This window comes from Balearica regulorum, chromosome 15 (genome assembly GCF_011004875.1).
Source record: "Balearica regulorum gibbericeps isolate bBalReg1 chromosome 15, bBalReg1.pri, whole genome shotgun sequence".
Taxonomy (NCBI): domain Eukaryota; kingdom Metazoa; phylum Chordata; class Aves; order Gruiformes; family Gruidae; genus Balearica; species Balearica regulorum.
In genome coordinates, this window is record NC_046198.1 from 2,161,259 (window position 1) to 2,181,714 (window position 20,456).

The following is a 20,456-nucleotide window of genomic DNA, read 5'->3' on the forward strand; positions in this document are numbered from 1 at the left end:
ATTGATCTACCAGGAACAGGAGCTTTTGCCTTGAGAAACCACTATTATATTTGTATTCATAACCATTAGACCTTGGGACCGAGAAATAAAATGTGACAAACAATAAAAGACACACAAATGACACTGAAGTGGCCAGTAAATAAAATGTTGATGGCTTAGAGGTCTGGAATGTAGCTCAGCTCCAGTTATTAGTAATTGAGAAAAGAAACCCTCAACAAACTAAACCAACAAAAAGCCCCAGCAACAACCTATAGTAACATGAAACTAGCAGGCTGCTTTGGTCCAGTTCTCGGTGATGAACTGTACCCCATCATTAGAGCTGTGAACCTAGAGCAGGCAACAAGATCAAATAACATCAAAGGCAATGAGACTGATAAACGCACTCAGCATGTTCAATCACACCAGGGCTATGAATTAACAGCGGGGCAAAGCTGTTAAGGGGGAAAGTGAAACCTTGCCTTGTTGATACAGACAAATCCTTAGGCTCTTAGACTAGCAATCTGATGTCTGCTGCAAAAATATTCATATTACAATCTGAAGAAAATCCATGGATAACTGTCATTTTGCTGTTATTATGAGATATGAGTACAGATACACAGAGAAAGACAGGCATTTCCCTCCTAGCATCAAGCAGGCACAAATCTGTACCTAACATGTTGTGTAATCTTGTACATACCCATCTTTGGCACTGAAAATGGACTCTGGACTCTACATGTTAAGATCAATTTGTCATAATGCTTCTGGTTAACATTTACACTACTTGGTATGTCTTTTTTTACATAATCCAAAAGAAGTAACTAAGATTTCCCCACATTCTTATAGCAAATAGATGCAACAAAAATGTCCGGAAACCCAGTCAAATTTTGAAGGTAAGCCCTGCTAAGTGGATCTCTTTGTGCCCATAGGAGACAACTGAAACAATAACCAGTAAGTGCCACAACAGAATTCTGTTATTTGATTCAACCATTTAAGAACTGTACATTAACACTACAGCAAGAGATTGAAGACTTAAGTGTGAAGAGTAAAATCTACCATGCTTCTCTCCAACAATAGTTGAAGCTGCTCAAGGGAAGGAATGGGGAGGTAGGACTAGTCGCTGCTGTTTTCCTTGTCTGTGCTGCAGCTGACATTTCAGAAAGACTTTTGTTGTTCCTGTCAGCTTAGATCTGTGCAGCAGCTTTACAAATGCCTCAGGAAAGCAAAATTGACAAAAGTCATTGTTACCACAAAGACATACAGTAGCACCTCTAACGAGACATACGGTAGAACCTCTAATGAGACACGTAGTCTTGCTTGAGGAACACTGTCCAAATGCCTTGTGTGTTCACTGCTGTGCATACTAGCTGAACACGACAGCAGTGTCAGTAACTGTAAACGGGGCAGCAGGATAGCATTTACAATTTCTGGAAACTCTGTATGGCTCGTTCCACTAACCTGTGGCACAACCCTTCCCAGCCCCAACCAAATGTTCAGAGCAGCCTGAGCCCACAACCTCAAAAGTTCATTCAATTACATAACACTGGGTACATATTTCGAGCATACTCAGTGCTCAATAATTTTGATGCTTTGACCGATTCCTCACCCAAAATCAGCAGAGAGCAGCAAGGCAAGTGGACAGAAGGCAGGTCAGACTTGGTTCCTCCATTTTCTTCACTCCATACTTGCCTTAGGCAAAAATCAACATTAAGCCAGTCTAGCAGCCTGCTTAGTCTCATTAACCTTGCTGCTTCTGCCAACAGGTGCTCAAACGCTAACGGAAGGGTTGCTTATTGTTTTGGGGTTAGGTTTTTTTTGGTAGTGTTTTAATCATGACATTTGTTGCCAGCATCAATCATTTACTTGCAGGAGCACTGGAGCCACAGCTGTCATACTCCAGGCTTTATGATACATCATGGGAAATTTAATCTTTAGTGCTCACAGGCAGGCAGCTGCAAGTGAAGAATGCTTACTGCAGCTGAGTAGGGGAAGCTTAAGCATGTTTTTAAAACATGTTTACACCTCCTCTTCCATTTAAACTTCACATGAAGTGTCCAGCAAGTGTGACTCAGAGGCCGCCCTAAGACCACCTGCTGTTGCATCCTATGGGGTCTTTTCAGCACAGAGGAAGCGTCAGGAATGAGCGCATATATCATCACATTCCTGTTAACATTATCAGGGGTGAGGCTGGCAAAAATAGAGCAGAAAATCCACTACCAGCTCGCTAAAGCCACAAGTGTGGCTTTGAGTCAGCTGAGAGAAACATGCCATTCTCAACAGAACACAGGGCCAGCATCTCAAGGGCTATTCAGTAACAGGACAGTTACTCGAGCGAGTGACCCACAGGAGATCTCGAGTACACAGGCATTGCTGTTCCCCAGATATACCTGGGTACATTTTCCAGCAAGTCAACTATACTGCATAGGTAGGATAGGTATTTACACCAGACAAAAGTAGCAATAACACCTAACAAGCTGTCTCCAAAAATGAAAACAGAACAAGATGCTCAGAGTACCAATCTGCATTGTATTAGCTCTGTGAAGAGACAGAGCCAAGAAACTAGGGCCCAGAGCTGCTATTTCATTGCTCTGCTGTTTTCAGGACACAAGCTCATATCATGCCCTACATTATACCGTGCCATCTACATGTGTTAGATTTACAGCTTGCATGCTAGACCTTTCAGCTTGGCATTTTATTACACAGCACAGACTCTGTAGTTTACCAGAGTTGAGGGAATGGAGTCTCAGGTCCTGCCTCTGGGCCCTGACTCCTGGGAACCCAATAGCAAGACAACATTCCCTCTCATGGACCACCCTCTTCACTGTAATACATGCCAAAGATACGTCTCCTCTGAATGCAGTCAAATTTCTGCACTGTGGGGTTACAGCCACTGAAAATATATTAACAGCTAATGAGCAGCAGAGACAAAAGACTACGCCATAGAGAGTTGGTTTCTCATCTGCACATAATCTAAATTCAGCATAACTGAGGACAGCTTGAGATGACAATTAGCTGTAAGCAATCTTTCAGTTCCCACAGTACTGGGCTGTTCCCCCATTCTACTTTAGAGCAGCACTTATGCTGCTGTAGCCTGGCTCGCTGAAATTTGAGCTTGAATTGGCATATCCAAGCCTGCTCCTTAGTAAAAAACAGTGGTAACTGCCTATGGACGACTAGCAAGTGTAAATGCTGCTACTCACTTTTATCTTCTGGATCTTGGTGCTGTTCTGGGCTGAAGACTCATCTGCTGGCATGAGACAAGCATATAGGGCCAAGCCATCCTCTCGCCAGGCCTGCTGCAGCCCTACCACCTGAAACGGAGCTTTGGGTCCGCCTTTCATTTTCACAGGAGGCACCTGTAAATCCATTTGAACATAATTTCATTTTTAGATGGCTGTATTTAGATACTGAAAATAACCCTTTATCTTGCTCTGTTGCTTTTGAGTAGAGCACCACAACGTACAATAATCCAGGGAGCACTCTTGCTTGATTAGTGGATTAGCTGTGGTTTAGCTACTAGAAAAATCAATAAAGACCAAATTAAATAGGAATAACATGTAGGTTTTGATAAGTCATAGGATTTATTTTCTCAATGAGGACTCACAAGCTCTGACTTCCACCAGTTTCACTATGTGAAAGCAAGAACTTGCATTAGTTCCCTCGTCTAGCAAGAAATGAGGACAGGGTCCCTGTCAACACTGCACTGCATGTTATTGTCACAGTGGCACCGTGTGCTGCCTTTATTAATGATAATGAGATCAATCTCAGTTCAAAAAAATCAATGCTAAGTGATTATGCCATTCTGAGGAGCTAGTGCAGGCTTCCTTAATAAACCTTCGTCTTCCCTATCGGTGATCACTAATAGCCAAACCCCTGTCAATCCCTATACGCTGAATACATCTCTTAGTTAAACTGAGTTAAACTGAGTTTAATTTAGTTAAACTTCTTTTTGATGATTTTTTTGGTGTGCACATGTGTGCGGTAGGGAAATATTCTATTTTCCAATATACGTATCTGATTCAAAACAAGGAAGGTAAAAAGCGACTTCTGCCAGGCCCAAGATGAACACTGGACATCTTTCATCGTGAATATCAGTTTAGTTCCAGAGAGGATAGACCACTTGTTGACTCATAAGGCTGCTCAAAGGCAGGCTGAAACATGATGCGCTTTATCCTACAGAATACATGAGAAACTTTATTACAGGGTGGAAAACAAACCGGGAAGGCACTGTAGCGCTGCAAAGCGTCCTGAAACCTGGGTAGCAAGTGAAAGAGGGTGGAAGGCGATGGGAAAGTCAGAAACGGGCAACCAGCAAAGCCATGAGAAAGGAATAGCAGCCATATGAGGCAGAGGTACCCAAACCAGATCACACACTAGATGAAGAGACAGGCAAGTTTGAATTACAGGACTGTAATTCCTTCCCAGGATTCTGGTGAATACAGAAACCGCTAAGCCTTGTTCTTATGGTTTATACCATCACCATGATCTCTAGATGGATTAACAGCTCTGTTAATTACTGCATATATAAACCAAAACTATTTACAGTGAGATAAACACCTTAAGAAATATGTTCTGAACGCAGGGCCTGAGCGGATTTTCAAACTGTTGCATAGGTCAGCTGTACCACTCCCAAGTCCTTGACTGCTTTGAACACTGGTTTCACATGGGAAATTCTGTAGCACTCTGCCACTGGGGAATGCTCGCATTGGGAGGATCGTGTTCTCAACTAGTAGAAATCAGCATTTCTCCAATGAAATCAATAACGATATGCTGATTTACACAAGCCAGGAAGCCAGCGTATCAGTGGAATTACGTAGATTATGACCAGATAAGAATTTGGTCTAAAAATGCCTCAATCTTTCTACTTTTTTAAATTAAAGAAATGTTGACTTTTTCATTGCTATCTAACAGCTGTTTGAGAACCCGTGTGAAATAAACTGGTGGATTTTACCCCAGTTTCTATTGGGCACAAAGTCCATCACAACATTCGACCCTACAGTATCGGTAGGGTGACACTGAGCCCTGGAAGCTGAGATACCCTTTCAGGCTTGGAGGTAGCTGCTACAAGTCAGAGGTCTTTTTTTTTTTTTTTTTTTTTTTTTTTTTTTAAATGGGAATAACACAAGGGAATAAAGTTCACACTGCAGCTGGTCATGAGCTAGCTAGTTTCTGAATGGAAGATTCAGACTCTGGGGCTGTTCAAGTGGCAATTTTCATTAGCATTGAACTAACATTAAAGAATGGTAGCAATGTTTTAATGGAGTGTGAACATCATTAACAATTAATACTGTTTAAGTGGAGTTTAAGTGATTTAAAAGCCTTGTGCAGGCTGGCCACGCAGGGCGAAATCTACCTTGAGTGCATGGATTGGTATTGGTATGCCAATGTCTTTAACCAGGGAAAAGAATGAAGCCAATGTGGAGGGTGGGGAGGAAAGATACACATTGCCTGTTTTCCCTAGAGGGAAAGGCTAATACTGGATGAATGAGAAGAGTGAGGAAAAGGTGGTTTCTTTAGAGGAGAAAAATATGCAATCCAAAGGGCAATTAAGATGAAGCAGACCACCACTTGTTTATAGTCCTCTCAACTATCAGAAAGGATCTATTCATAATTAGAACAAGTGGTAAGAAATAGGAACCCGTGTCCGTTTGCTTCTTTTGCCAAGAACAAAGTCTAATACTTAACCCACTACTTCCAGGAGTCACTTTTGACTACTAGAGTCTGGCTCAAAAATTTTTTACTTTCTGTGCCCTGTTCTTTGTAAACTACAGGCACAATCCAGCTCTCACTGACTTCAGCAAGATTTCTATTCACCGACTTTAAGGTGAGTTAGAATATATTTCCCCTTTGTTCAGCCACTGTTTTTTGTTTGGTGGGGTTTTTTTTTGTAGCTGTTGGAAGAAGGAGATTTCAAGAATGATTATATATTCACTGGAGGGCAAAACACAGCCTTAATCATGCAGAACCTTCTTTTGTGCACTGTCACGGCACGTACTCACCAGAGAGAGAAGCCACGTCACGAGGGCCTGGTAGATATTGGCTGCTCTCAGCACCTGCCCCCCGCACCGATCTGTAGCTACTTGGCCACAACTTGACAGACAAATGGTCATAAGCAGCGCTTCATTTTTCACACTGTGTGGTCTAGGCAATGTCTCAATATCTGGCAAATAAGAGGCTTCCTGTTGGAAAAAAAGTATGGAAATGGAAGTCATGTGGATTACTGGAACTGTATTCATCATCGTGAATGAATTACGTTCATTGCCATCACAGGAGGGGCAATTAATATCTAGCGAGCATTTATCAAGGAGGAAGCATGAGCCATAAAAGCTAGGTCATTATATCAGTGACACCTTCTGGAGCACTTCAGCTTTTCTTGGAGAGATGTCACCTGGGTCTTCATTTAGTCAAATACTGCTTGGTGAATGGAAGATTACATGGTCCCAGCTGGAAACAGCGTGATCAAATTTACTCCATATTCTTTAAGAGTCAGTGTTGTTGTTATTTTTTTAAAAATCAGTGAAATGTCTCAAAACCAGCCTGACAGAAGTGTCAAAACTTTCATTATTTTCTGCTTTGTCTAACATACGTCATTTATAGATGATGCTACATTTAAGCGAACTCATCCCCTTTCTTCACTTTAGTACTGAAGCTTGATTATTTAGGATGCAAATTCCCTCTCCTTTAACAGACGTGTTCTTTAAGAAACAGCCTCAAGCTTGAACTGTGAGATTATAGTTTATGGGATCTCTTTTGTTGTTCCGAAGATGCAGTAGCTGCAGCTGTAATTATTAACCAGCTTGTCATTCCTATCTATACTCAATTTGCTGCCCCGACATTTCTTTTGTAAATTAAGAAGCTGGTCCCTAAAATTGCAAAGATTCTCCAGTATACGTAAACATATATATATATTTTTATATATAAATAAATAGGAGTACAGCTCCTCAACAGTTATGAGCCTTTAATAAGGACCTGCAGGGCCCCTCCCCAAGAAATCCTGAGTGCATATATTCTACAGGCCTGGACACACATTCATTTTGGAAATAGCTGGAGCTGTTTATGGAGTTAAGGTTTCCAAGCTACTTGATAGAGCATCAACTCCCCACTGCAGAGTCAGCACAGTGCAACATGGCTGCATTTCCTGTACATGTCAATGCAATCAGCTGACAGACTAAACTGCTAATTAAGGTGAGCAGAATTAATCTGAAATTACCTACCGTAGTATGAGAGAGCACCCCATTCTGCAAGCTGAGCTGTGGAACACCATAGGAACTCAATAGGAACAGGAGGGTGGTGAGGAACAGCTGAGCAGTTATGTTTTCATTTGCTCCAGGTAGCCCTTAACAAGGATGTCTGCCCATGCCTTTACACTGAATTAACCTTAATTTGATTTACCTGAATTTACTTTGGAAGCAAAGTAAGCTTAAATCCAATTAAAGCCTCTTTAATTCTGAATTAAAATGTCCACAAAGGTGTTTAATGACTAATCCACTTGACAAGTTAATGTAGCTTGACTTCTGTGTCTGTCCTCAAAATAGACAATTCCTTAAAACGGTTTTCAAAAAAATATACTAATAAAAAGCCCCAAGCAGCTCTATCGCATCATCCAGTGTTTTGGTGCCAAAATATTTGCCACAGACACAGCACTGTCTACAAGTACCAAATAAAAATTGCAATTCGTAGTAAAGGGAAAAATAGTCATGCAAAAGTCTCTGATGCTGCAGATCTGCATTACTGATGTTACTGTAGTCCTGGGGAGCTAACAGAATTGATAAGGGCTTTGACCCTACCACTGTAATTCTTCAAGGAAGAGGCCTTAAAAGAAACCTGGAGACTTCCAGGAAAAGATGACCTCCTTCTATATCCTATATTGGAGAAGTGATTCTTTCTTTCTCTTTCAACAAGGGTGTGGGGATCAATGACAGGAGGGAACTCAAGCGATAAAGATTAAACCAGCATCTACTAATGCTTCAGCAGGAAATTTCCAACTATTCCAAATTTGCTTGGCCCAGCAGCAGGAGAGGGCTCGATAGGTTTTCTGACCAAGATCAGCTAAGAATTTTACTTATTAAAGTTCTTTCTGAGAATGAGTGAGGTTTTGACCAATGTTGGTCCTTCCCTCTTCTCCCTCTACCAGCCTCCTTAGCCCAACAAGAATATAGACATAGAACAACTTAACTAATTTCAGAAATATTAAGGCTAATAAAAAAAAAGGAGCTAATCCTATTTAATTTGGGGCAAGAATTGCTGAAGAAAGATACATTCAGTGCTTTCTTAGTATGCCTTCCCACAGCATTGCCCAATTTACCCTTGTCTACCTATGTAGAGAGTTCAATTTGCCTACATGTTACACTGGCTTTTATTTGTGACAGTATTAGATTATAAAAAGACTAAAATTACTCAAATGCTGTGCTATTTTTGGTTGCTCTGGCTAGAATTGTGCTGTCAATCACAGACAGGCTTAGAGCTGATTGTAGTCAAGTGCCAACAATTACCATAGAGTAAATAAGATAAAATTTCCTATTTCCAAAGTGCTTGCTATTTTATTTTGCAATTACAGTTTACAATATTGCAACTTACAGCCCTTCAAGCTCAATTTTCTATCCACCCCTCGTTTTGACCATCTTTCTAACACAACAGCGCAAGTAGAAGCACTAACCACACTAAGCAGCTAAGGAATAACTTCACCTCAAATCCACACCAAAAAAGAAATTAGGAAACAGGAATCACAAGACAACTTAAGGATACCCATATATTCTAGCCTTCAGCTACAGCGGCATTGAAGTTACGCTCAGTGTAAATTTGTCAGCCAAGATTACCATCATTTTGTTTCTAATAAAACAGCTCTAATTGGTTAAATGATGCTTTTGCTGATAGTTTTTTAAAAGACTAGTTGGCATTGCTTTTACTATACCTGCATACTAGATTGGACAAACAGTTCCATTGTCCTAAAACTGGGAAACATTATCAAACCTGTTAGAGGCTGGAACAACCGAGTAGCACCTCAGGAGCCAAGAGGACCAGGCAATAATTCTGCTGCTGGTTTCCACCTAGGTACAAGGCTGATGGCAAGTGAGAGCAGTTGCTGTCAACTGCTGTTTGGGAAGCACACCACATGACATGTTTGGAAAGTTCATTTCATCACATCAACCCAAGAAAGCAGTTAGTATTTCCCAGCATAATCAGCTCACTCAGTCTGAGGGTTTCTCCCAGGGGAAGGATAGGTCAGGGAGAATCACTTTTTTGTTATAGATATGGTCTGTCTTTTGCAGGTAAATAAGACTTCGATATTTCCCTTCTAGCACCTTTTCCAATCCTAACTAAACAGATGCAAGGTATCATATGCAATCAAAACCCACTATCCACTATGTTAAGCAGGCTCTACAACAGCAAGAGCTAAATCAAAACATCCACTGCATGTAAAATGGAGGTAAGTTATACTCACACAGTCTTCTCCTCTACTGGAGGGGGTGAGCGGGAAGGGGAGGAACAGGAGGAATCTTACTCTCATTGGCTGGAGGCTTAATCAAAATAACTGTTTTCAGCCACATCTAAATTTATCCTTCTATGTCATCTGCACCCTAGCTTGGATCACAGATTTAAGAGGCAATCCCTGATGAATGGCAAGTTACTGACTGCAGAAATCTTTTGCCAAATGATGCATCTGCTTTACGTTTGTAAATGTGAGCTGATTTCTAGGTACTTTAGCAGCCCTAGCTAATTTCTCTAATGAAAATTCTACACTCTTATGCTGAAATAGTTCTTGCATTGCACATTCATGCTTCATTATAGACAGAGTTCACAGTACAAAATGCAAGCATGTTGATTATGCGGTTGTATATCTATTTTCCATGCAGTCATGTTGCTAATGTAGGAGAGGAGATAGTTAGGGCACATTTAGCAATTCTGTCCATCTAAGGCAAAGCAGATAACACTCTTTCATGGCTTCTAAAAATTCTTGCATTAGATGAAGACATATTGGAAATGTCAAGTGTTTGTTCATTTTCTTTCTGTGGGGAAGGAAAAATGATGACAATGCCATCTGTTAGATTATTTGAAATTCCACATTAAATCGTGGAATAAACCCTGAAACCATCCAAAGAACTGCTTTATCATTCCAAAGTGGGAGCAATGGATAAGGACAAGGAAAGTAGCTGCATTTCCTGTATGCAACTGGCAGAACATACTGTAATTAGGAAGGCAACATTTAGTAACAAAGGAGAGTACAATTGATGTTAATGGTCTGAATGGTTTTTCTGTTAATGCATTTTTGTAGTAGATTCACTCCCTACAGCACCAATGGCTTTCTGAGTACCAAACACACTGAGGTTATGGATCTGAGAAATATGACGGTGGCAAGATGTTAGTGAAATTTTCCGATCTGAGCTGAGCTTCAGATTGCTAAAATGGAGGAGTTATGATCCTCCAAAGCAGATAACTCTGCCAAAGCAAGACTGCAGGAATTCAGAGAGCTGTGTAATGGAAGCATTATTTGCTATGAACTCTGTAGTTCTCTGTTTCAGTTAGGGCATTACATATCATGAGAAGTTAAGTTAAAAAAAAAAACACAACACAATTTCTTTGCTGAAAGTTATCTTCTTGTTCTGGACAGTTATTCTTAAACTTGGGCATGAAGGATATAACCCCTCCTGATTCAGAAGAAACCATTTTTCCCTCTCTGGCAGCACAAGTGTGTTAAATTGGACAGCTGGAGCTTAAAGAGGGCAAGTGTCAAAGAGAAACGTCAGCTCATCACCAGAAATTACTGAATATAGGAGTGCAGTTCAGCTGTGACGCACAGAAAGGAACTGAGCTCTGCTCAGCACAGGAACCAAGGACAGCAAAATTCACTTTTATACCTTTTCATGTTGCTGCCAGTCAAGCATGGTCAACCCCGAGTGCAATTTAAAGTAGGCACAACAACATGGCAGACAGTTAAGGATAGCTAGGATCAGTTACATTTCTGGTTCAGAACAGTCAGTGTTCTACAAAAATCCCTCTTCATCCTATCCCTAATCCCTCTCAACACAAATGAAGATAACAGAGAGATGTGATGTAGTGTGAATTACACTGTTCTATGCCACTTCTGCTTTAGCCTGCATTAAGGGAATTCTTAGCTGCCTCACTAGAGTTAATGGCTCATCTGTGCTATCAAAGATAAGCATAACCCCTCTGCCATGAGTCAATGATCTGGCCCACAGAACACTTTAGCAGATCACTCAGGTTCACAGGCAGGAAGTATTTTTGGCCCAAAATTTAACATACATTTATTCTGCTATCTGCAGTGAAAAGGACAACTCCACAGCATCAAACATTTTGCTCCCTGTCCTAACCTGCTCACTTCTGCTTCTCCTGCTGGTACTCCTGATGTGAGCACGTAGCACTGCCCCTGCCACGCTGTCTCTCTTGCATACGCTAGTGTGTCCTTGCTTTGTCCTGTCCTGGAATGTTATTATTATTAGAAAGTCTTACACAACCAGCTAATGTTCTTTTTTGGACAATATCTTTCTAGTCAGTCTGAGTTCACTAGACCAGAATACTATGAATGAAACAAGAATATCTATCAGTCAGCACTGGTAGGCAAGCACGGTTAAAGCAACGATGACTTCCTTGATAAAATTGCTCTGAAATTACTTCATTAGGACATTGAATGTTCTAATTAGTATTTAAAGCCAGCTAGGAGCATGTGTCAAATTCCAGCCTAGCCTTCAGATGACTAAGGATCAATTCCAACATAATTCTACAGAATGTTCATGTGGTTGTGAAGCATGTTAACTAACTAAAAGCATTTGAAAATTAGTATTTTCACCCAAATATGTTCAGGAAAACCTGTGTAAATTGAGGCCATTTAACAAGTCTGAGTGCAGCTAAAAACCATTCAAATAACAGGTAACAAGCAGCTGGTTTACATATAATTTCTTCTTTATTTTTTAGAAGTGGGAAAATTTTCTGACAAAGGCTCAACTCCTCAGGTAAACAAAGAACTTCTCTGAAAACTGCACTAAAATTTAAACCAAAGTAACATTGAATCCTATTTGATTTTGTTTGCTTTCTGAGACATAATCATTAAAAATGAGAAGTGCCTTTTCCATGATTGGTGTTTACACTACAGTAACACTTAGAGAGGCTTAGAAGGATTCATACCCTCATTGTGCTGGTGTTCTGAGCACACGTAACAAAAAGTTCCTCCTCTAATGAGTTTATACTCCTCGTTAATGAGAAGCAGCTGAAAGAAGTAAAAGAAGTTTAATTACTTACACATTTCATGTGAGCACAAGACTGGGAATCAGGAACTTGTGCCTCAGTCCTGGCTCTAGAATAGAGTATTTCTCTGTGAAACTGTGAAGTGAGGATAATATTTCCTTATCCTAGTCCCTGTTTAGCTGGATTAATTATCAAAAGCCTGTAAAACACTCTGAAGAGTGTAAGATTATCAAGAAACTTTCAAAATTCATCTCTGTTCCCTTTCTTTACACTCCTGAAACAGTATTGAGGCCTCTAAAACCCAAACAGTAGCATCTCTATCTTCCATAGCATTGTTCTTCAAATGATTTCAAAGTGCCTCACAAATAAAACGTGCCACGATTTCCAGACGCGCAGCACGGAATGCAATTGTACACAGTCACTTTGAAATGCTGCGCAGAGCATGGAATTGGTCCTCAGCCATCTGAAATCTCGGCTGGTATTTGGCACATGCTCCTAGCTGGCTTTAAATACTTATTGAACTGGCTCTAGTTTGATACTCCAGGAGATTCACCATATACTTATCAACTTGGGTAAAGCCTTATTTTTTCTAGTCTTTATTTATCTTTTCATGTATTTCCCCTGATACTCTATGGAAATCCCCCAAGAAAAAAATAGTGTGGGGGAGAAAAGTATGCTCAGCTGCTTTATCAGGAAGTTTTACCAGAGCTCCAGTGGCTTGCTTTTCAAACTATCAGCTTCCAGTTTAGGAGTGGATTCTGTCCAGTTTGTCATACAGTCTCTGTGATCTTGTCACCAACTGCAAAATACTATGCAGATAACCCTTCAGACCCGTGAATTCTCCAAGGCAGTAAATATAGGGGTTTTTTTGATTCTGAGAACTGCAAAGTGCTTACAATGTCCACTGAAGCTTGTGGGAAGTCCAGGTGCTTGGCACAGAGCTGGACAGAGCTCTACGTTTTTAAAATAAAAATAACTGCGTGATACTTCTACTCCATAATCTCAGCTAAAACATTGAATTCCATTCCCTGCCACTAAGAATAATGCTTCCATAATTATTATTTGTGTAATAATGCGTTTACAAGTTGTGCGTGTTAAGAATTGGAACTGTAGTCCAACCTAAGTCAATGCTAAACAAGAAGGCATGAGAAAAACTAGAAATACAGTTTAAATTACACAGCTCTTTTAACGGTAGTGTGGCTGTGTCAGACAAGCCTCTACAGCCCCTTCTAAAAACAGAGGGATAGATTCAGCCTCCTTTCATCTACAAATAGCATCACTGATCACAGCCCTGAGGTAAGGCCAAGAGTTGTGAAGTCAATTCTGATTCCAAGGAAGAGATGCATGGCAGAAAGTATTTCTCTATACAATTAAACATGACTGGCACTTGTTCATACGCATTGCAAACTTATGGTAGCTATGCCTTCTGACAACAAACGCAGGACCTGTCAAAGAGCAAGACCCAAAGAGACAAAAGGTACAGAAATGGTTTTCTGTCCCCTCACCCTCTTCTAAATGAGAAATAGAATTTAGCCCATGGACATTTTACATTATTGTCTTCTCTTCAAGTTTAATCTGAACCATCCTGCTCATGTGAATGGAGGAGTATTTAGGACCTCTACTGGCAGCAAGTTCATGCATGTAATTCTGGAAACTATAGTCTTTTTACTTATATTAACCTTTCCCTTGAGCAACAGCAACGAATGTTCCCATCTGTCAAGATCATGCATAAGTATATTCAAGAATAAGCCTAAACTCATTTTAATCACTTCCAAGATATGCCAAGGAATATAAAGGATTAAATATTTCACATTTTCCTGGGGCCATTTCAAACTCCAATCAGAGAAACAGCACTGAAAGCAGCCATTTCTTTGTAAAGACCTGACTGTTCAATTCGTTCCATAGCTGGGAAGTGCAATGGACAAAGGTAGGAGCCCCTGTGAAACTGTCAGACTGGGTCTCCACCCAGAAGTTTAAATGGAAGGTTCTCTAGGGCTTTTGGTGGTCCTGTTGCATTCAGCACAGAAGGTGAGTTTCCTGGTTCTGAGCATAAAGGCAGCAATTTGGCTGAGAAACTTACTGAAGCAGACAATAGGTTTTTAAAGCAGGATTACTATATGTCATTTTTGTAACTGCTCTGGTTGTACGAGCAGAACTACTGAGAACAGTCATCAGGCTGTAAAGTTCCTGACTTACTTTAATCTGTGCCCTACGAGTACCAAAGCACATACTTCCATAACATCTCTTACTCGGAGAACACAGAGAGCAAGCAAGCAGACTCTGCCTGTGTAAAGAAAGTTGTTTATAACAGAGACATTTAAGGCCTAGGATTCTCTGCTTTGCCTATTAAGGCAATTCCTTAGGATAGATCTGTGCCATCCTGGGCCATGGCAGAAGGAGGAGCAGCCTCAGCTCTTCCTGCTTGCTGACTACAGCCCAGGAGACCATAAAACCAGCTAAACTCAACATAAGCAAGTAGTACCGTGCCAACAAATCCCCCCCTCCATTTGCTTTCGCTGGTACCAAGTAGGAAGATGAAGAGGAGGCCAGAAACACAGGCTGTCTGCCAGCTAAGTCGCCTATGCTAGAAAAACATTTTCTTGGGAACTTCCATGCTATTCTGAATCCTGTGTGCTGGCCTGGTGGTACAAATAGGAATCTTGGCCTTCTGTTTCTGCATGCTAAATTTAACTGCATCTCTAATTGCCTTAGTTTATTTTTAAGCCTTTCTTGAGTTGAGGCAGCAGGTTCATTAAGTACAAGAGATTTTAATGTTGTTTCAGGAACTCATTAAATACCTCACAGTAAAAAAAAAAAAAAAAAAAGGAGGAATTCAGGGGCCATCTGCTGGCTGTTTGGCACATCACTGCTGGCCACGACCCGGCAGAGTCAATCCAAGAGAGTGTGAAGACCTATGGTGAAGCCAAATTCAGCTCTGATGCCAGAAAAAGATCTAGTATAGGAAGTATTTTGCAATTTTTACAATTAATTTTTTTTTTAGCTATAGTAAAATAATAGTAAGAGCTAAGTGCTGGGTTCAGTTACATTCACACAGGTGCAAATGTAGTGGTTGCTTTGGTTTGGTGAAACCAAGACATTTGGTCACGGGGTGATTTATGCTTATGGGATCAGTTTTAGAGTAATACAGATATAGAAAAATTCAGTTACTGTGTCACAAGATCATTATAACTGAAATAAGACTGAACAGTTTTCCTCAACTTCTCCAAATATGTATATTGCACCACTTTGTTGCAGATAAATTGCCATTTCTATGCAGAACTAGCACAAAACCTATTCTTTTCATAACTGGCGGATCAGGCCCTTGTATGTTCTTTCTACTGAGACATGAATTTCACTTTCTTACAGTTCTTTTCCTTTACACATTTTCCACACAGCAATAAAAATGGAGAGTTTTTAAATACTGTTTAGGACATCACCCAAGTGCATTCATGTAAGCAGCTTTACAACAGAGTTGGTGAGACACCCAAGATCCTGGGATCCACAGGCAATGTCCTTGAACAACCCTTTGTGCTCAGGTAAGATGCAAGAAAAAGGCAATTTCCAATGCTGATGCCAGCTCTGCTGCCTTAAAAAGATCCAGACACCCATGCAATAGTAATGGAAATCACAGACACCTATTTTAGTAAGACAGGTAAACAATCAAAAGCATTTCACTGACAACTCTGCAGATCAAGGCATCTACTACATAAAAAAAATATAGGACCAGTAATTGAACTAAAAATATTTCTACAAATTTTGGAAATCAATCTCTACTTTCAGTCACACTGTGCTAATACAGGGTGGCTGTCAGTAACTGAACGGACAATGCTTCAGCACTACTCTTCATGGTAAGTACAACCCAGGAATTTTGTCAGGGATTTTCCTATAGAATTGGTATCAGATCAAAGAGATAATAAGGCCATAAAAGGGCAAGGAAGATTTTGACCACAGTATATTGCTAATTTTAGCTTTGTGGGAATGCAAGCAGAAAGTATTTTTATTGAGATTTTTACCTGACATCACTAAGCTGAGTCAATGGTATATTGATATAAAAAACCTACCAATTCTCACAGAAAGGTTATAGAGTCTATGTTTTCAAGATAGAAAAGAAAGTATCTGCATTATATATTTGTTAAGCTAGAATGACTCTGTTGCATGCCTGAATATTTTTGTTTTGTAAGCCAGCTGAAAGGCTAAGCTGCAATGAGATGATGGTCATGGTAATATAATTACTAATACAAGGTTAGCCAAAGTGATTGTGTAGCCAAGAAAAATTAGATGCCTCAGTATGAGTCAACACATTCATCTTCCAAACAGTTTGGCTGTACAAGGTAGATAAAATAGTGTTTATAAGGTACAGGTAACAAGGTGGTTCCTAATAGCTTTCAAACTACATTATCTTGTTCTGCCATATCACAATAAAGGTAAAGAGAGAATCAAGCTGAAGCCTGTCAAAAACACCTATTTTGTTCCAATCATAGAGTTTAATAAAAGCTAAATGCTATTTACTGTTAAATTAATTCCATAGCTGGATGTAAAGTATCAGGGCCATGAGCACCACCTCCTGCAGTAGTTCAGCTGTCTGTGTTCAAGGCCAGTTCTGACACAAGCTCAGGTGTGTCATTTCAGATGAGAGTACTGTGGAAAGGCCTGTGTGCAGCCTCTCCTGGGCCCTTCCCCCTCCACTTGGGAGCTGCATCTAAGCCAAGACACTTGCCCTTGCTCCTTGACTGAGCTACACTGCAGCTCTACCTTTGCCTGACCACATACCTTATTCATCTGAACCCTGCCCTTATCTAACTGATTTGACTTTGTGGCTTGATCTGAGACCTGCTTCATCACTACAGACTTCCTGGGTGATCACCAGGGTGCTGGCTGACCCTGTGTACTGTCACTGAACCCAGTCCTGGCCCTGACTTGACTTTCTGGCCTTGATCTTGGTCCTACCTCATTACCACAGCCTTGCCAACCGGATACCTTCACTGGACCTGCTCTGCTTTTCTTGTTTGGGTCCTGTGGGACTGCACTCCTTGCTGGTGAGGTCTCTGCCTCTGTCTGCCTTGCTGTCACCTGCAGCTCCTGGCTTGTCTTCCCTTACAGAGTAAGCTGTTTGTGCTGCTCCCTGACATAAAACTCAGATACAAGCCTGGCAAAAGTAACAACTATTATCTGGGTCCCATCTAATGGGAGTGTAATATGGAAATCAACATCAGTACTAAGTTACTCTATCATAATACACAAGATGAATGACAGAACAAACCCATTTCGTTTAACATCCTCCACTTAAGTTTTACACACTGCACAGCATTCCGTCTCTGTCTCCCTTGTCAATAACACTTACTCTGCTCAAGTACTGAAACAAATGCTACACGTGTTACTCTAAACTATTAATTCAGCCTGACCTTACAGAAGGGAACACATCACCGCTCTGCTGGCTTTCAGAAGAACTGTAGATGCTTAAATCTGTTCTGAATTAGATCCAAAGGTTAAAATGTGGTTAAGGGGCCCATTTTCAGAGGAGATCAGTTCATGCCAGTCTTAAGTTTCACTGAATGTTTGGGTGGTAGAGGGGAGCAGAAATATTTTTTTTAAATCACATTCTTCCATGGATTTTTGAAAAGAAGATGTGGGCCAGATTGCAAAAATGTTCAGATAACTAAAGACAGACTCAACAGGCAAAATTCTTAGAATAAACCCACTGATTTCCAGGGGAACTTCGTACTAGCATGCTTGAAAATACCACCGGATATCAGCCTCTTCTTTAGAGGCTCAGGTACCTCTGAAAGTTAGTTCTTAGTCTCCTAAGTCACATGCACTGTTTTGAAAGAGTTCTTCCCAAACCTGATTCTCATTTATATTAAGCTTCACTCTGTAGGAAGCACAAGTACAGAGTTTGACTGAACTAGGCTAAGGAAAAAAAAAGAAAAAAGAAAAAAGACAGCAGCATTAAATCTGAATTTCACTGCGTTTAAATTTTAGACAAGAACTCTAATGTAACCCTAATGCAGCTTTTTAAATTTCTTTTGCGTTTCTTTCCCAGCACCTCAGCTACGGTAATTGCAGAGTTTCTAAACTTTCCCTCCAATTATTATTCAATTATTTATGTACATTATAAATGGTCAGAGAAATTCTGGAAACTATGACAAGTGTTCCAGCTCTGAACATCTATCATTGCCAAAACAGAGGACTTTAAAAACAAATTTGAAAGTGTGCTATTCTGTCAAACACTGTGCCTTGTTCTTTGAATATACATGTTTATATATAGATATTAGATATTTTCACTGAGAGACACAGCTGCCAAATTACAGCTTCTTTAGTTTTAAATGTCAAAACATCCAAGTTTTTCTGCCTTCCTATGTGCAGCAAATAAAAAAAGAAAGAAAAACCTGTTCTAATTCAAAGAAAAAATGCTGCTGTCAAGTTGAATTTCAAGTAATCTTATAAATGACTGTTGTGTTTGATAGATGATGCTGATACATTTTTCACTCTTAATTTTAATAATGACTATTTCCAAAGAAGAACTATGGGCAAAGTTTCACACAGAACACAGTATGGGTTGTGGTGATTTTGTTTCTACCAACAGCACCTCATAAGTTCTGGCAGGTTTCCCTCAAACAGGCTGTCAGTTTAGGTATCAGTTAGCTGTTTCTACAAGCATCAGAAGCAGAGTAAGTCCTGGGCTGGTTGGCTTATGCCAACGTCCATGCTGCCATGACTAGTAATACCATTAAGACTATCGCATATTTACACTGTGATTCAGTTACAGCAAGGCTACAGTGTAGATATACCCTGAGCTGTACTCAAGACAAACCACATTACCAAGCCGTTATCTTTGATTTTATTGGCTTCAGCACAGCAAATATGGGAAATTACCAAGATACAGAACAATTCAGCAATCACTTGGTGCACTGTCAGGAATGAGTTAGCAAGCTCATCTATTTCTGATGAGCGAGTCAGTGCCTGCATCTTAATAAGGGCTAACTGGAATTTGGTGGTACCTCCCAGCAGACTGAGAAAAATCTGAAGACTAGATTCACAGCCTTTGCAACCTTCAGAACAGAGCTCTGGGCAGTTTGCTGTGCTCGCCAGAGCAGGCTGATAGAGGGGAATTCAGCTGTCAGTTTGTTAGTCCTGTATTTCTCAGCAGTTATTAATCCAACATTAAAAAGAGCTTTTAATCTGCAGAAGTACACTAGTCAATTGCTTACAAACCAATCTGAACAGTCCATCCCCCAGGTTAGGGCCGTAAGGTCTTTCAACTTTTGTTGACAGCTCTTCTTCTGACAGAAGAGCTTTATTATTGCTATTAGCACAAATAAATCATTATGGTGGACTCATGGACAAATTCTGGAGTTTCTCATCTCCTCTTACCTTCTCAGCTGGCCTCGTGTTCAGTGAAACCAGTGCAAGGACAAATTAGAACTACATATACTAATCTTCCCAGAAGGAAAACCAGCCCTGTCCTCTGAGCCATATTTTAGGCTCTAGGAAAAAAATAGAATAATTTCATACTCCCTTAATCAGGACACGAGCCAAAAGCAAAACCTATTACTAAACCCACAATCCTCCAAATCTATGCACAAAACAGATATAAAGCTGCTAGGGGCAGACAACCAGACAGGACTCAGCATAGGCTTTGCCTTAGAAGTATGTCAGTAAAAATACTTTACTTTTTCGAAAAAGTTATGAAAAATCATGTGTGAAAGTCTGGCTCCTATGAAGTAGATGACACTGAGCCCTCTGAGTTCAGCAAGCCAGGACTCCTGCCATACCCCAACATGTCAAGCCTGGTAGGCAGCACCCCCATACAGGAAAGATGAGAAAAGTATTATTAGCACAAGACAAGAGCTGTAGGATTGCTCATCTCATCAGGTAATGGTGCTCCGTAATAAACAGATTTTAAATAATGCAATGAAAATTACTTCTTGGTTCTAGGATCACACTTGCACTTGGGCAGGAAACCATTCCTAAAGGGACAGTCCTACGCTGAACTACTAACCATGTGGAACAAAACGGGGGTTTTCTCTGCCATGGGCTGCTTTCCAGTTACTGACTGCTGAGGCTGCAATCTCTCCAGCTGCTCCTGGAATCTGTGTCTCCTGTGTGTCTCTTTCATCTGTTCTTCCTTTTGGGATAGCTCCCTCTTACTTTCTTCTGTCCTGAAAAATATACAGATTCTGCTTCGCTTAAGCTTTTCACTTGGGAGAAAAAGCACTCTTGTTCATCTGTTTGTGTTTCTTTTTTCTTATATTTATACCACACACTTGAGGGTGAATCAT

The 20,456-nt window shown here is 40.4% G+C and overlaps 1 protein-coding gene across 1 annotated transcript in view; it reads right to left on the bottom strand.

Annotated features, from left to right (window-relative positions):
• DNAAF8 (dynein axonemal assembly factor 8) overlaps window positions 1-20,456 on the bottom strand; it is a 94,373-nt gene that overhangs the window by 57,782 nt on the left and 16,135 nt on the right. Inside the window, exons 10-12 of the mRNA XM_075767451.1 lie at window positions 20,177-20,336; window positions 5,976-6,155; window positions 3,177-3,332 (exon numbers count right to left, since the gene is read on the bottom strand). Of these exons, the coding sequence (XP_075623566.1) occupies window positions 3,177-3,332; window positions 5,976-6,155; window positions 20,177-20,336 (496 nt within the window). The remainder of the gene's footprint in view (window positions 1-3,176; window positions 3,333-5,975; window positions 6,156-20,176; window positions 20,337-20,456) is intronic.